Raw genomic sequence first — 17,864 nt, 5'->3', positions numbered from 1 at the left:
TCTTGTCCAACCAGCTCCTCATAATGGTTTTCCTGCAATCCTACTGCAAATGGTACTGGTCACAATCGAAGGAAAGCCAGGGTCAGCAGAGGGCAGAGGCTTCAGTCTAACTCATTTCACAAAATAGCTGGAGGAAGCCTGCACATGCAGCTTTCTTGGATACAACCCAAGGACAAGATTACTTTAGACCACTACCACCACCTCCCGAAAACAATCTATAACGTCAGTGCATACCAGGCCCACCTGGGGTGCTTGCTGTGTACAGGAAAGGTAATGCCTGCTCACTAGAACGGCAGTGGATTTGTTGGAAAGAGCCCTGGTCTCGAGGCCAGAAGAACTGCATTCAATACGAGTCAGACCAGGGGCCCCCTGACAAGCTGTGTGGCCTTACGGAAGCCACACACCCTCTCGAGGTCTCAAGTTTCTCACCTGTAAAATGAGGAGCCTGAAGATCCTTCTGGTTCAGTTATTTCAGGACTACGAATGCCTGAGCCAGACATGGGTGGTACCTGTCTCAAAGGATGAGCATCCCCGCTACCAGGCCTCACCAGACATCCTTCAAAGGTGGCCCTGGGGGACTTCCCTGGTGGTCCAGTGGGTAAGACCTCACGCTCCCAATGCAGAGGGCTGGGGTTCAATCCCTGGTCAGGGAACTAGATCCCACATGCATGCCACAACTAAGAGTCTGCATACTTCAACTAAGACCGAGTACAGCCAAAATAAATAAATAAATAATAAATAAATAAATAAATATATATATATATTTAAAAAAAAAAAAAAAAAGGTGGCCCTGAAAGGCAGTGTGGCCTAAACTGAGACCTCAAGCCCAAGCTTGGCACTCTCCCCTCATCCAAATCCTCACTTGCTGACAACTCTGGCCACGCCCATTTAAATACCAGCCGCTTGGTCACCTGCCAGGAGGGGGTCTCCTTCACCAGCTATTGTGCCACAGCATCTGGAAGTCAGGCGGCCAGACAACTTTCATCCCTGCCCCTTCCTCTAGGAGTCTGGGGTGGGCGAGCAGCTCAAAACGTCTTCCTAAGTAGTCGGGCAGTTTGACCCATAAGACACACTCAGAGCTTGCGTTCCGCTGGTGCAGCCTCGGCTGGGCTTACCCACACAGGCGCTCCATCCCTGCCACAAATGTTAGGTTTCAGCCTCTTTGCAGCCATTCTTGGCAAGAGGTTAACCACAAAGCCCTAGCTTCCCCAAGGGAGAGAAGGCATTCCCCCTGATGGCTTGACCTTGCATCAAACACAATGTTGTAACACTGAGGGCCCCTCCAGTGGGGAGGCTGTCAGCCACAGTTTGAGAGGTAGCTTTTTTTTTTTTACATCTTTATTGGAGTATAATTGCTTTACAATGGTGTGTTGGTTTCTGCTTTATAACAAAGTGAATCAGTTATACGTATACATATGTTCCCATATCTCTTTAATGGGTAATGACACCTTCCAAAGAATCCAGGGGAGATGCAAATAACTTCAGCAAATTTCAACGAGTCCTGTGTCAAAGCACAAATGTTTACCCTTCCCCCTCCCCATATCCTCAAGTCCATTCTCTAGTAGGTCTGTGTCTAGCTGTGACAAAGTGAGAGAGCGGCATGGACACATACACACTACCAAACGTAAAATAGATAGTGGGAAGCAGCCGCATAGCACAGGGAGATCAGCTCAGCACAGGGAGATCAGCTCGGTGCTTTGTGACCGCCTGGAGGGGTGGGATAGGGAGGGTGGGAGGGAAGGAGATGCAAGAGGGAGGGGATATGGGGATATATGTTTATGTATAGCTGATTCACTTTGTTATCAAGCAGAAACTAACACACCATTGTAAAGCAATTATACTCCAATAAAGATGTAAAAAAAAAAAAAAGTACAAATGTTTACCAGTAACTTGCCCAAATAATAGCATTATTATCATTCAAATGATGATAGTAGTAAAAACAGCATTAATAACAAAAAGTCCCCCTGACGTTTAAGTCCTTACTGCGTGCCAGACAGGCACTCGGCTAAGCTTTTCACACACGTTATTTTTATGTGATCTCCCTAATATCTGCCTGTAGTGGATCTCAGCATTATACACATTTTACAGGTGAGGAAACGGAGGCTTAGAGTAGCTAAGGCATTTGCTCGAGGTTGGAGAGTCTAATGGCAGATCCAGATGTTAGACCTGGCCATCTGCCCCTGGAGTACCACCTGACCTGGTTTTCCAGGACAGAAAGCCTCCAACAGAGAGCGAGTTGAGATGAATTATTCAGCAAAGGCTCTCGGAGCGCCCACTGTGTGCCACGCAGAGTATCGGGTGCTGGGTAACCAAGAGCCGCATCTGCAAGTCTAACCTTCCCAAAGAAACAAGATCGTGACTTCTTCTCTTGGCCAGAGGCCAACACCCACTTTCTATAGAGGTGACCATCACCATGTGTTCCACCAAATATTTCTAGATGGAGAATTCAGGTTCATGACACCCACCTCCTGATCTAGCGTCAGAGGACACTGTGGCACAGGGAGGGGAAGGAAGTGCAGTCGCTTGGCAAAGGCGTGAAGGCGCACAGTGAGGGGGGGGAACCAGTGAACCACCTAATACCTCCAGAGGGAGGGAGCCGGGCAGCGGGCTGGGAGTCAGTGAAGCGCACGCGTCACTCCCCTGCAGTGCCTGCCCACCGACTGCCCACCTGCCCATTCACCCCAACCCTCTATCCAAGGGTGGAGGGCCGCCCAGTGTCCTGGCTCCTCCCTAAGGGGGAGACCTTGGCTTGCCTTCTAAGCACCTGGCCTGGCTGCACATCTGCTGGGGGCCTGAGCCCGCTATGGGGATGCAGCTGCCTTCAGGAGCCCCCGCAGCTCAGGGACCTTGTCTACAGCCCTGCCGTCACAGCTCCTGGCTGTGGAAAGCTGGCTTGTGCGGGGTACTCTGTATCTTGCCTCCTCTAATCACCTTTAACCTTCCTTTAAGCCCCAGGAGACATCATTGGCCCATTTATCCGTGAAGAAGCTGAGGCTTGGAGAAGTGACCCAATCACCCAACAAGGCCCAAGAGCGGGGGATCAGGATTTGAACTCCAGGACCTAACGCTCCCCTCCCTCCAGCCTACTTTCCCCCTCAGCCTCACATCTGGTGCCTCCTCCCCCCCCCCCGCCCTCCATGCCCTTGTCTCGGGGCCCTGCTTCCCTCCACCTACGGGCGCTCCTGGCCTGAGGACTCAGTGCTGACCTCGTCCACTGCACGCTGCGGTCCTCTCTGCGCACCCTGCCCACTCCCAGGGCACAGGTGCACCCCTCCCCTGAGGTTTTTCTTCCCAGACACCCTCTGACCACCTTACAAAAGCAAAAGGCATTCAAAGTCTCAGTAATCAGACCCGTTACAGTGCCTTCCCTGGAAACAGAGAAACACTTGCTCGGTCTACCTCTGAATCAGCAGGCTGCTAAAATATTTAACACCTGACGACTTAACATGCTTGAGAAGAAAGGGGAGGCCGAGATGCAGTTAGCTGGGGCCTCTGGCCTTGCACACCCCACGGTAAGCTTCTTTCCCACCCTGCCAGTTTCTTGAGACAAGATCGGTACAGAGACTGCAACTGGCAAACACTTCTCTGCTGTGGACCCATGTCAGCTTCCTCCCAGCCGGGATGGGCACCCTTGCAGGTGTGGCCAGTGGGGGTGGGTAGGCACAGAGAGTTCTAGATTAAGTGTTTGGAGCCAGTTGACCGGGTTACGTGGGCCTCCTTACCAGGCCTGCGTGTGAGGCTGCACTGGCCGAGCCAAGGCCTCCAGTCGGCCCAGTGGTGAACATCCTTGGTTCAGGTGCCAGAGAGACGCCTCCTGCTGACCTGTGTCGCCAGGCGCTCGTACCATGAATACAGCCCAGTCTCTGCTCTGGAGGCACAGCTGCCTGACTTGCCCACTGGCAGAACCAAGGGGTGGCCAGGAGGAACCCAGAGCTCACTGAGCACCACCAGGCATCTGAGCTCTGCGAGGGTTTCACACAGAGCCTCTCGGAATCCATGGTGCTGATGGGCACGGTTCATCTCTTACGTACACAGGAAGGAACTATGTCTTCAGGTCGGGCTGTCCCATGCAGAGCCCGCTACCCCACGTGGCTATTTCAATTTCAGTTTTGATTAATCAAAGTTAAATAAAATTCACAGTTCAGTTCCTCCCTAACCCTGAAACCACATCACCCTGAAGCCGGCCCCAGATTTTTGAGTGGCCTCATTTCAGGTGTGTAGTAGCCACACACGGCTAGTGGCTGCCATACTGGATAGTGGAGATATAGAACATTTCCATCATCGTAGAAAGCTCCAGTCGACAGAAGGTCTTAGAGAATAACCTCCCCAAGTTTCCTTCTGGCTAATAAGTTACTGATCAGGGATCCAAACATGGATTTGATGTCTGAAGAACTCTCCAGAAGAGAGGTTCCAGCCCCAGCCCTAACTCTCATTAAACCACTGGCCTTGAGCAAGCCATGTCACCTGTCCCGGCCTCCCCTTCCTCCTCTGCACAAGGGGCACACAAGTGGTACCTACTAAAGGTTGAGGTGAGGCAGAAATAAGATGCTAGATGTGGACGTACTTTGGCCTAGAAGGAGGAATAAGTGAAAGGGAACTTACACTGAGTACTTATTTTGTGTTGGGCACTCTAAATAAAGTGGTTTGTTTAATCCTAGGTATTATATACCCCCACTTTACAGGTAGGTAAACAGTTTCATCAAAGGTGATGCCCCCAAGGTCACAGAACTAGAACTCGGCCTGGAACTTATCTGTAGACCTCCAGGTCTATGCTGGTCTCACACAATAGAACTCAATTCTACAGTCTTCTCTCTAAAGCCTAGAAGCAGGTTTGGGGCGGTGTTGCTGGGAAGAATGGCCCCATGCCCTGGGGCAGGTCCTCGGTTCAGCTCAGGCATCAAGGGGAAAAATATCGTCAGGGGCCAGAATCTGATTCTAGTTCTGCTGTCAGGTAGCTCCCTCGTCCGTCCCATCCCTCTTCCGAGGCTTGACAAGAATGCGCCCAAGCTTCCTTCCGGATATCCAGCTAGAGTCTAAAATACCCATTTCTCAGTCACACCTACTGAAACGAACCTGCATCCTGGTCTAAAACAGTGGCGGTAATGAGAGGTTCCAGGAAGAGAAGCGGATGAGTTTGGACACATTCATTTGGAAAATCACCACCTTGCCCTGAAACTGGCCTGGGATTCTTAAGTGGCTCTTCCTGAATCAGATCCAGATGTGGCATAGCAGAGGCCTCAGGGCTGAGGGGCTCAGAAACCCAGAAGGGCTAGACCAAAGTAGTGGCATTCCCGTCACAGGCACCTGGAGGGAGGGAACCAGCCCCTTGCCTTCAGGGCGGCTGCCACCTTTGGTGTGGGTGCCTCATAATCCAGCTTTCCAAAGTGACTTGGCATTATTCCCAAGGACAGATTCACCTCTAAAAAAATTTGTTTTAATTAGGGAACACAAAAGCTTCAGAACATAAAGCCTACATTTTTAAAGGTCTTTGACTTTTACAATACGATGGTTCACAATGATTGAAGCTGTGGAACGTAATGTAAATCCACGTCATCTGTAGAGTCGTTAGTTCTGAGGTACTTTTTTTTTTTTTTTTTTTTTTTTTTTGCGGTACGCGGGCCTCTCACTGCTGTGGCCTCTCCCGTTGCGGAGCACAGGCTCCGGACGCGCAGGCTCAGCAGCCATGGCTCATGGGCCCAGCCGCTCCACGGCATGTGGGATCTTCCCGGACCGGGGCACGAACCCGTGTCCCCTGAATCAGCAGGCGGACTCTCAACCACTGCGCCACCAGGGAAGCCCGTTCTGAGGTACTTTTGAACCATGTAACAAGCTCCTGTGAGCCGAGCAGGGTTAGTAGAGCTCGCATATGACAGAAGCAGGGTTAGTAGAGCTCGCATATGACAGAAGCAGAGGCATAGAGAGGTCAACCGGCTGGAAAAAGACTCATCCAGCCTCAGGTCTCCCCATTCCTGTGGGGTCTGTTACTATATCATTTGGAGACCTTGGGTATTTTCTTTGTTTGCTTAATTCCCAGGATGTTTTTGAATAAAGATGTTTAAAATGATAATAGTGGTTACCATTTGTATTTTACACTTACCATATATCAGGCATTATACTAGGTGGCTTTGGAAACATTCCATTTTAATCTTAATTCCAACCCTAACAGGGAAGTCTTATTTTTCCCATTTTATAGATATGGAAACAGGATTGAAAAGTTAAGCAGCTTCTCCACGGCATCACACAGCCAGTAAGAGGTCTCTGGGACAGAAACCCTCCATCGTACTCCATTGTCTCCCTTTTGGGAAGAAAATTGCTCCGAGGGAAAGAAGTGTCAGCATTGTAGCTCTGTAATAGCCCTGTAATAGCCCAATACTTCTCAAAAGGAAGTTTAAAATAATCCAAGCAATGTAATCTAAAAATCAAACCCAGAAGGATGGAGGTGGGGACGGAGATCTGTCATCCTGGCTTTATCTGCTAAGAGACCTAGGCTTGGTAGCTTCTTTTCTTTTCCTTAATTTATACAGCTGTAGCCCTCCTCAACACCTTATTCTGAAACTCAAAAACATGGTGTCACAGCTGGTAATTGTAGAAGGAGGAGGAGAGAGAAGGAAGAAACAGACCCAGTGGGAGGAGGGGCAGGAAGTTGCTCCAGCCCTGCCTTTAGATCCAGCCGGGGCTTCCTGGACAAGATGCCGGCTGCCCCTCGCTGCTTCCTCCTTCTCCCCCTCAACGCCTCAGCCCAACAGCCCTTCGTGGGTTAGCCTAGGTGTACGCACAGACCCAAAGCACCTGGGAATAATTTAATTCTCTCAAAGGCACGAGTAATTGAAAATGATACCTTTCCAACCATTTCCCCAAATGGAAAAAAAAAGAGATCCCTTTAAATAAATATTCAGGGCTTCCCTCGTGGCGCAGAGGTTTAGAATCTGCCTGCCAATGCAGGGGACACAGGTTCGAGCCCTGGTCTGGGAAGATCCCACATGCCGCGGAGCAACAAAGCCCATGCACCACAACTACTGAGCCTGTGCTCTAGAGCCCGTGAGCCACAACTACTGAAGCCCGCGTGCCTAGAGCCCGTGCTCCGCAACAAGAGAAGCCGCTGCAGTAAGAAGCCCACACACCACAACGAAGAGTAGCCCCCGCTCGCTGCAACTAGAGAAAGCCCACATGCAGCAACGAAGACCCAACGCAGCCAAAAATAAATAAATAAAATAAATAAATTTATAAATAAATATTCAGCAAAAACAAGCTTGGTGATGTCCACAATGGATTCAGAACTGCACATCTGACCACCAGTGGTGTGAAAGCAAAATGCCAAATTCTAGACTTTCCATCCACTGAAGACAGTCGCTGTATATAGAAATCCACAGCCAAGCCGTCTGTCAACAGACTCCTATTTCTTGGAGTTGGGTGTACATGTACCCCTTGGGTGGAGGTGAGCAAAGCCACAAGATACCCACAACACATCCACCAGCAGGGCCAATTTGACATCAAAAGATGGGAAATTAAGCAGCAAAATATATGTGCTCCCCGGCATCTACCTGGATATGAGATTGGATTATTAAACTATCCTGTCACCAAGACAGAAAAGAGACATTTCTTAGATATTGAATCTGATCTGTGGTATCAGCCCCATTCAAGTGAGCAGAATCTCAAAATTCAATATATTCAACAGAAGCACATCACCTGATAACCAAGAGAGTGGAAAATATGGTTTTGACTTGCTTTGCTCTTCTCGTGGCAACTCAAAGCATTATTTTTATGTGGAAATACAATACAGTATGGTACACAATAAAAGATACACATAAAGTTTTACAATAAAACAAGATCTCAAAATTTTTTAACTTGAAGCAGATCGTTGTGGGCTACACAGTAGGGGGTAAGAAAGAGTTCGCTCTCTTCAGCCATGAAGACATTTTAGCAGACAAGGAAGTCAGCCCTGGAAAAGAAAGATGGCCAGGCTGGAACCTCAACCTCAAGAAGACGAACAGTTACCACTCAGTTCACTGCAGGAGAAAAGCCCGTCCCACAGAACTGTAATAGGAAACCTAACCCCTGCCAGGGGCTGGAATGCACTGGAATTGCATTTGATCAGTTATCTCAGCCCTCACTGCAACTCAGCGAGGCAAGTATAGTTGTGACCTCCCCATTCTACAGATTGGCAAACCGAGGCTAGGTATGTAACCTGTAAGGTGCACAGCTGGGTGTGAACCCAAACTTCACCACCACCCTAGCTCCTGGCAGTGTCTGCCTCAGTGTGGCCACCCAACCTCCCCCAGACCGCTGCCAAAATTCACCTTCACGTGCAACACCCCCTGTTCCCAGGACGCGCACCTCTGACCTTGGCTGGACTTTGTCTGAGGCCTGCCCAGGTCCACGGCACAGCTCCCTCCTGGCGAAAGGTCCACCAGAGCTACTGAGCCTACCCCCAAGGCAAAGAAGCATTCCCTACTTTTGTGTTAAAGTAGGAATGAAGTTGCTGGGCTGAGAGATGAGGGTCACAGTGGGAAGGCTTGGCCTTCTGGATCATTCGATAGCTGTGAGAGCTCTGTGAGGAGCTGGGGTGTTCCAGAGGGCAGCTACTCACCCTGTGGAACTGTTGAGGGCTTGGAGTGTGGCCGGTCCAAACTGAGATGCACTGTGGGTACAAAATACAGCCCAGCTTGCAAAGACTTCATATGAAAGCAAGAATGTAGGATATCAGCTTAATAATTTATATACTGATTGCATGTTGAAATGATAATATTTGTGTTATATTGGGTTACATAAAATGTATTATTGAAATTAATTTTACCTGTTTCTATTTAGTTTTGAATGTGGCTACTAGAAAATTTAGGATTACATTTATGGCTTACGTTCTATTTCTTTTTTTTTTTAACATCTTTATTGGAGTATAATTGTTTTACAATGGTGTGTTAGTTTCTGCTGCATAACAAAGTGACTCAGCTATACATAAACATATATCCCCATATCCCCTCCCTCTTGCGTCTCCCTCCCTCCCACCCTCCCTACCCCACCCCTCTAGGTGGTCACAAAGCACCGAGCTGATCTCCCTGTTCTATGTTATGTTCTATTTCTATTGGACAGAGCTGGTCTATACCTTCCAGAGGCCTTTGACTGTCTACTAAGAATAAAGTGGAATCTGTTGGGGTCCATTTAGTCAGGTGCTGCTGCCCCTGTAATTCCCCTCGAGGGAGGGGAGACAGAGGTCACCCCACCTGGCAAGCTGGAGGGGAGGGTCCATTCAGAATTCTTTCTGGAAATCCTCAGCCAATGGGAGAGTGGCAGCCCTTTTTCCTAAGAACCCAAAGCACAGGAAAGGTCAGCCCTTTCCCATCCTCATTTCCTTCAAGGACCAGGGCAAAGCAGGTTCTGGAGCCCAGTGATCTAAATAGAAGTAGACCATGCGCCACAAATGCAAGCCCGGAATGCAAAAGCTACATAGGTCATTTTAAAAGGTTGATAGCCGCATTAAAAACAAGAAAAAATGTGAAATTAATTTCAGTCACATATTCTAACCAAGTACATCCTAAATATTATCATTTTAACATATAACAATATAAAAATTATTAACGATGTATTTTGTATTCTTTTTTTTTGGCCGCACTGCACGGCTTGTGAGATCCGAGTTCAAAGCGCAGAGTCCTAACCGCTGGACCGTCAGGGAATTCCCTGTGTTCCTTTCTTCACACTAAATCTTCAACCTCTGGGGTGTGTTTTACCCTTACAGCACACCTCCATTCACATGTGACCAGTGGCCGCCAAATTGGACAGCACAACTCAAGCATCTAAAAGTCTACCACCGGACAAATCCTCAACAAGAGCCAAGTGCACAGAACACCCATTATAATGTAAATGTCTACTGCTCTGTAAACTGTGATAAATCACACAACTTCAGCCACTAAGATTTATGTTTGCAAACAGTTCTGATGGCAGCAGAAGAAAAGGACTCAGAATTTAAACAGGAAGAAACAGTGGATGAAGCGACACTAACAAAATAAACACTAGTCATCGTTAGTTGGTGTGGTTGTGGATTCTTCTCTTTTTCTCTATACTTTTCTATACCTTACGAATTTTCTTATATGAATTTAGAAATTATAATTTTAAAATTTAAAGTGATTAAAACAAAGAGCCATGAAATACTTATTGAACTACTACTATATGCCTGGTCCTGAGATCTTCTTGTTCTCCAAGAAGGTGATAAAACATCCAGGGACTGAAGAAGGAGCTAATATGACATTTATGGGGAGGGGAGGGAAGGGGAGGGGAGGATTTTCCAGTTAGACATTTTTTCCTACACTTTAACTGGGAATGTCAAAAATACATACGAGCAGGGGCTGCAGGGAATTTTGTGCTAAGTCAGAAGTGGAGACAAGTGTCCGATGCAGATTAAAACTGCATCTGTCTCGGCAGCAGCGTCCGTATCTCACTGGCCCAGAGTTATAAGAGTCGCCCTGGAAGGGCAGGAAAGGCAGCTGGGTGTCGGTGGAAGTGCTCAGACTCGAAAAACAGGTGATCATGCATTCTTTCAGCATGTGCAGAATATGCAACAAATCATTTACAAAATGCCTGCAGCTGTTTGGTAGGCTACACTGGCCAGCCACAGGTACTAGTTTAAAGTCCAACCCCGCCCCGCTCACACACGTGTGTGCCTGCACACACATACACATACACACACACATACCCATGGAGAGCTCTGGAATAGCCAGAGATCGAAGGATGCTGCACAGCTTGGTCAGAATGTGTCTTTGCCACAGTATCTCCCTCTCCCCCAAAGGATGAAATTTCCCAGCAGCTGCTGTGCACAACAGGGTGGCAGTTCACTTAGGAAAAGAACAGGCAGGCACGCTGCAAAGTGTGAAGGTCTGGGATTCACAGTTGCATCTATCATTTGTCCCCCTCTAATCTTTAGAGGGGTGTGGCTGCTGCTGGTGATTAGACATTCCTGCTTGAGATTAAAACAAAGTTGAGCCCATTTGCCTCAAAAGGTAATGAACAAGATTAGGAGGTGTCGGGCTCAGGGGGTTGGGAGACATGAGGTGTGCTGTCTAAGGGGCGCAGGGTTTCTTTGGGAGGGGGGATGACCATGTTCTAAAATTGACTGTAGGGATAATTGCACAACTCTGTGAGTATATTAAAAGCCACTGAATTGTACACCTGAAATGAGCAAATTATATGCTTTGTGAATTACATCTCAATAAAGCTGTTAAGGAAAACAAAGATAAGCTCAGATGTGAAAGCAACTCACTCAATTCCTTTTACAGCAGTGGAGCTCGTAGTTATCTTAGGCACTGCTTTACCTGTATAAAGAACGGGAGTGACTAGGTGTTTCTTTCTTAGATAAAGACTCATGTATTAGCAGTACCCTCCTTTGCAAAACATCCAGCATGTCTCTGCCAAAGGCACGTACCATGGTTCTCCAAAGGCTGCTACCTTTTCACTGACCTTTCTGCTCCTCCCGCACTTCTGGTCTCGTCTGAAATGACCTCATCCATGACATTTGGAGCATCCTTCTCAGGAACCAAAGGTAAGGTGGATGGGCTGGACCCAGCGCTTTTTCTGGGATAAGGTAAAAGAAGCAATAAATATTTAAAAAGGTATTTTTCTCCATGTCCTATTGAAAAGCCCATTTCCCAATTAAAGCTTTAAGTGTCTACTTCACCAAAATCTCTAGAAAAAAATTAGCTTCAGGCAGCAAGTGGCTTTGAGATGCTTTGGGACCATTTAGGTCTCTCTGCATAACTCTGCATAAATAAATCCAGATTCAAAAGCAGATGTATTTGGACTCCAGAAAAACTTCTGATTGACCATAACCTATGACCTTATAGTGCACTGCCAGCCTGTAAACATTTCAGGCTTTGCGAACAGTTTCAGTTAGAAGAATTAAAAGAACACAAGACAAGGAATAAGACACGTTAAACAGACTGCTCCCATGCCTCCAAACCACTTCTCACATTTTTCAGAATCACAGCACATCCAGAGATGGTGAGCAGGTAAATTTAAACAATTAGATATGGAAAATTCACCTTCTTCAAACCACCCATCTCTTTGACTGACTTTTTAAAACCAATTGGGAACCAGTTTTGAGGCTGACCCCCTATTCCCATAGGAATGTATTCTTGTAAGTACCTCTCAGCGTCGAGCGCCTCTGCATCCAGGCTTTGCAGCTCCAGGTCCCGAATCTCGTCAGGTTCTGCAGGTGAGTAGACACGCACCTTCCCTTCCCCAGCAGGAGCGGGGGGCTCAGGCCCGGGCTGCCCCTCAGCCTGCGGGTGCCCGGCCGGGCTGTCCCCGCTCGGGGCGGCTGCAGCTTCCATCCTCAGAGACCCTTCACAGCAGCTGGGGTCCCCACGGCTTCCTGGCAGAGCCAAGGGACAAGCCACACCAGAGAACATTCTCGTAGTACCTGCTTCAGGCAGGTGGGCAGACACACGTGCCCCGGCCTCAGCTGTGCTCAAAGCGACGTCACCCTCTGCTTCCCTAGCAGCTTCTGCTCCCAAGCCGGGCTCCAGGGGAGTATCCGCCACTTCCCCAGCTGGTGGCTCCAGGGTGCTCTGGGTGCCCAGGGCGTTCTGTGTTTCTGAGATCCCAGCAGCACCTCCATGCCTCCTCTCACCCCTAAGTGTGTCTGGGGTACAGGCCTCACTGATGGCCTCGGCCACAGTCGGAACATCCCCATGGGGAGATGATGCTCCCTGGGCAGAGGTGGACACTGACATGTCACCCAGAGCCCCTGGGTGAGAAAAGCCCTGGCCACCATCTTCTCTGGGTTGACTGTCTCGGCTCGATGTTTCCTGGTGCTGTTTTCCAGAAGGAATTCTGTCGTCTTGAACTGCGTCCCCTTCTCCATGGCTCTGGGGAGCCACCTGCAAGTCAGCATTGGGAATCTCTGGAGAAGTCACCTGTGAAGACAGACCCGAAGCTGATTCCGGCTGGCTGCTTTCTTGCTGTGAGTGGGCCTGGCTCTCAAGCTCCGGCCAGCCTTCCTCAGCCCCCTCTGGCTTCTTGCTTTCTGTCAGCATCTGTGGAGGCCCACTCATTTCCTTCCCCACACTGGCACCTGGCAGGCTCTGCTCTGCAGCTGGCCGTGCCGGCCCCGGCAGCTTTTCCGGAGCTGGATCCTGGGGACCCAGATGAGAAATCTCAGCCTCTACAGTCAGCTCTTGCCTCTTCTCCTTTGACTGTATCCAGAGTCCGGCAGAAGTGGTGGGGAGAGGGGCGATGGCCACTCCTTGAGTCCCATCTGGAAGCTTCTCTGGGCTTGGCGTGGCGAGGTCCTTGCCCATCACACTCTTCCCAGCTCCTGCCTTTTCTCCCAGTGTGCTCTGGGGCCGATCGGCGGTCAGGGCTCCAAGTACAGACTTCTCAAAGATCTTGGTGATGTGCTCCCTGAAGTCAGGGAGCCCAGCGATCATACTGGTCTGCCTGGAGCCTGCATCTACACCAGCTGATGCTCCCTTCCTGGGGTCCTTGGAAGGGTCTACCATCCTCTCCCCACTGCGCTCTCTCTCCCTTGCTGCATCACCTGCCGTGCTCTCCTCACTGGCAAGGTCTGCTGAAAGTTCACTGGGCTTGGCACTTGCCCCGGGAGTTCCTGACCCTTTCTGTTCCTCTGTGGTCTGCTTTCCCTTGGCCAGAAGTGGCACCCTGTCCAGGTAGGGCACGGAGTCCGCAGGTCCCTCAAAGGTCCCAGCTTGGGGGCTTCCGCTGCTGGCTGGTACGGCAGAGGTTTCCTCACCTGCAGCTCCTGGTTGCCAGAGGGAGGCAGGGGAGCCACACGGTACCGTCGTGGAGGAGGCGTTTTCCAAGACAAGCAGGGGCTCCCGTGTGGGACAGGGGCTTTCACCAGGAGCTCTGAGGCCTTGAGGTGAAACAGCTTTCACGCCACTGTCTCCTGCCCCTTTCCTGGCAGCACCCTTCATATGCAGGTAAGGAGTGTCAGGGGCAGCCTCTTCTGGTGGCCTGGACGACAGGAGCCTCTTTGGGTCAGGGACAGCCTGGGCTGCAGAAATATCCAGCACGCTCCTGGGAATCCCACCCAGCTCTCTGGCTGGCAGCAAGGCATCCTGGCAGCTGGCGGAGGGCTGCTCAGCTTGGCAGGGCTCACCTAGGGCACAGGTAGAAGCTTCCTCCCCAGGGGAGGGGCACTGCTGTGTTGGCAGGAAGCCAGCACTCCGAGCAGCTTCTCCTGGCTCCCCCGGAGCCCGCTGTGTCCCCAGGTCTCCTCTGTCAGCATTCCCACCAATCTCAGGAGTGCCACCACACGCACCTTCATCCTCGGCTGATGGGAAACTTTCAAGAAGCTTTTGGGCCTCTGCATCCGTGGCAGTGGGATGTTCCATTTCCCTCTGGGGGGCTAACCCCGATTGCCGCCTGTCCTCCTGGGTTTCATCACCGGCCTCTCTCTCTGGGGCCTCCTGGGTGGGTGTGACTCTGGAGCCGGCAGGTGCTGGAGCTGGTGGGCAGAGAGCTGCCTTCAGGAGAGCTACTGAATCAGGCCGACAAGGCGGGGCCCCCACTGTGTTCCCACTTGCCTTCTCTGTCTTCCCCAAGTCCTGGAGCGGGGGCCAAGCGTCAGCTGCTTCCGAAATGCCTGCATCCCCGAGACATGCCTCTTCATGCTGGCTGCCAGCTTTCCGCCCATCAACCAGCTCCTGCTGGGACTTGTTTGGCCCCTGTCCAGCACAGCAACTTTCCTTTCTGCTCAAGCTACGTGCAAGAGAAGAGTCTTGTAAGGTGTCTACTGCAGGAGGTGGGCCCCCGGACAGCTGACTGCCACTGCCTTCTCCCTCTTGCCCATTCCCCCCTAGTGCAGGCAACTCCGGTCTCTTTGGTGCTGACAACTCCAACTGCTCTGTCGTATGATTCTCCGGAACTGTGTGCCCGAGAGGTGAACTTGGAGCATCAGACAGACTGCCCTTGGGGAGCTCACTTTGAAGTTCTGATTCAGAAGTCTGTTCCTTTGCTCCATGAGTGGGCAAGCTCACATCTTCCTGAGGTTCCATAGGTATGTGGATTTGGGGAGAATCTGCACCCAGGTTCTTAAACTCTGCATCACCTGGGTAAGTCTCTTTCTCGCTTTCGCACTGTTGGGACTTCTCCCTGAGCGTTTCAGAGATGGATGCTTCTGGGTCCATTTGGGACTGCTGGAGACGGTTCTCAGAATACAGTGAGGGCCTCTCAGATGCAGCTACTCGTATCCCACTGTCCCCCGGGCAGGACAGGTTTTCCTGCTGATCTTGCTCCAGGCTGAGGGCCGTGAGCCCACGGTCCACTGCCAAGTTCTCCTCCTCAGCAGGAGGTAGCCCATCGGTGTGGACTTCCTGTCCAGCTGCATCACACCCCAGCCCATGGGCATGCGGTGGTGTCAGCAAGCCCTCCCCATCACAGCTGCCGGGCTTCTGTGTGGATGGGTGGCTCCTCGTCTTTATTTCAGATTTGCCCTCCGCCTCCTGGGCTTTGGGGACGACCTCTGTAGCAGGAGTTGACAGGAAATCCGATTTCTCTGATTCTAAAGCAGGAAGAGGGTCCATTCTTCCCAATCCCCCCACATCCTGAAAGGTGTCAGGATACTTGGTCTGCAGTCCTGGCCCCTGCCACACAGCTCCCTCGGGAAAAACGTGTTTACCGGCTCCATCCAGCCCAGAGGGTGGGATGGGATCCTGCTCGTGGAGCTGGTGCAGTGAAGCAGATGCATGGACCACTTGGGTTTCTTCCATCATCCCGCAGGGCGCCGAGCTCCAAGCTGCATCTTCTGATGGAGAGCCGGGCCTGTCCACGTGCCCGGGGGCCTCCTTTTTGAGCGGCTGTGCTGAGGCCACGCTGGGAAGGCTGTTGCCCACCACATCGCCAGTTAGCTGTGAAAGCTCATCCATTTCCCCCTTTGGGTCAGGCCTGCAGCCACAGGCTTCGGGGTGCTCTCCCTGAAGGTTCCCAGGATCTGCACCCTCAGGTGGCTCTGGGGCTGCTTCCTGTCCTCTAGGGTCGGCCCCAGGTAGTCTGCTTTCCTTAGCCACAGCTGGACCTTCAGGGGCTTTGGCTTCATCCTTTGGCCCCAGTGACCTTCTGGCACTTTCCACTGATGCATCGGGAGGGGAAAGAGGCAGGAGCCCTTGCTGGAGCTCGTGGCTTTGCTCCCTTTTCCAGAGCGCTTCCCTCTCCTCCGGGGGTGAAGGAACAGGAACCTCTCCGGGGCCGCCGTCTGGACCCGCTCCCTCTGCTCCGAGGTCCGATGCGCGCTTCTCCTGTCCTGCCAACCCCGCTTCTGCCCGCCCTTTAGCCAGATCTGCAAGAACAGGCCTCTCAGCACCGGAAATCATCTCTCTGGGCTGTTCTGCAGCAGCAGAGGCCCGAGCAGCTGGCTGTGAAGTGAGGCTTGAAGCTGGGTCCGTTTCCTCTGTCGCTGCGTGTGGGACAGGCTCGGGGCTCACAAGCAGGCCCCCCTCGGGCTGGTCACCTGCCATCACACAGACGGCCTGACGGGGCTCGGCTCCATGCCTCCCTGTCTGCGAATGACCCCGAGCATCAGGGGCATCCAGAGTCTCCTCCCAAGAGGCCTTGGCCCCCGGGGCCAGGGCAGGACCCAGCGACTCCCAGGGCAGCTCTGTGGGCGGCGGATGCGCTCCCACTTGCCGCGGGCAGCTTTCCTGGGCAGCAACCTTCGCTTCGGCTGCTTGGGTCGCCCCTGGAGCACTCCCGCTGGGAGGGCAGGCCCTGAGCACTCCCAAGTCATCGGTGAAGTCCTGAGGCGGCCCCTCCACTTGGCATTTAGGGGCTGGATCTTGTGGGGTCGGGTTCTCGGGTTTTGGGGGGGACTCTGCCAGGCTGGCTGAGCTCTCTTGGCCTGGTTGGGCTGCAGCAGGGGCCATGGGGGCTCCCCGCCCAGACTCTGGCAGGGGAAAGCCACCTGCAGCCTCTTTCCCTTGGGACTCAAAGCCACCAGGCCAGCCATCCTCTCCACACAGCTGCACCTCCATCGGCTCTCGAGGAGCAGCTGCTGAAATCCCCGGCAACTGGTCAATGGAGCTGGAGGAAGACAGTTTCTGCCACTCTTCTTCCCTCGGTCCTGTCTCTCTTCCGGCGCTGGGGGCGACTGCAACCACCCTGCGCTGAGTAGAGCTGTCCATCCCAGGGACAAAGGCTGCTGGGGCGTATCCTGGGGCATTTGGGGAAGGTTCCCTCTGGGGGTGCTGAGCCAGGGGACAATCTTCAGGTTCCGCTGCTGGGCTTGCCAAGCAACCTTCCAGGATGCCCTCGGCAAAGGGCACAGAGGCCAAGGGACTCCCCTGCTCCCAGGGCTCTGGTGGGCTGGGCAGTGGAGAATCTTCTTGGCCCCTGGCTTCCCGTGGGTGCTTCCTTGGCTCAGTCACCTCTGGGGATGTGATGCAGGGATACCGGCTGGCAGCACCTTCAGAAGTGGAGCAGGAACCTCCGTGCCCGACGCTGCCAACAATGAAAACGTTTATTGTTTTATCAGTTCTCATGGATGCCAAGGACAGAGCCACAGCCCAGGCAGAATCACTCCACACCTCTCCCCACCAAAGGCCACAACACACACCATCCTCGTGCATCTCGTTCCTCTCCGTGAAGAGACACCCCCCAATCCCACCCCTCCTGTAACCATGACATGTGCCCTCACTCTCTGCAAAACTTAGTGCAGAAAACCTCACACATTCAATATGAGGCTTTCCATGCTGGTCAGTAGTGAACCGGGAAATAGGGAAACTAATTCATAATTGTCTACAATGCAGGAAACTCAGAACATTTTAAATAAATATAAACCATGATAGAGTATTTGGATGAGCTCTGTGTAGTTTACAAAGAGGTCCTGAACACTTCTGGGGATCCTTAGATGTTCAGGAGAA

The 17,864-nt window shown here is 51.7% G+C and overlaps 1 protein-coding gene across 1 annotated transcript in view; it reads right to left on the bottom strand.

The window, feature by feature from the left end:
- TACC2 (transforming acidic coiled-coil containing protein 2) overlaps positions 1-17,864 on the bottom strand; it is a 181,165-nt gene that overhangs the window by 127,466 nt on the left and 35,835 nt on the right. Inside the window, exons 3-4 of the mRNA XM_082644573.1 lie at positions 12,130-17,442; positions 11,446-11,559 (exon numbers count right to left, since the gene is read on the bottom strand). Of these exons, the coding sequence (XP_082500699.1) occupies positions 11,446-11,559; positions 12,130-17,442 (5,427 nt within the window). The remainder of the gene's footprint in view (positions 1-11,445; positions 11,560-12,129; positions 17,443-17,864) is intronic.

This window comes from Mesoplodon mirus (genome assembly GCF_964341445.2).
Source record: "Mesoplodon mirus genome assembly, chromosome: 2".
NCBI lineage: Eukaryota > Metazoa > Chordata > Mammalia > Artiodactyla > Ziphiidae > Mesoplodon > Mesoplodon mirus.
Note: the sequence above shows the minus strand (reverse complement) of the source record. Positions and strands in the feature narration are given on the sequence as shown.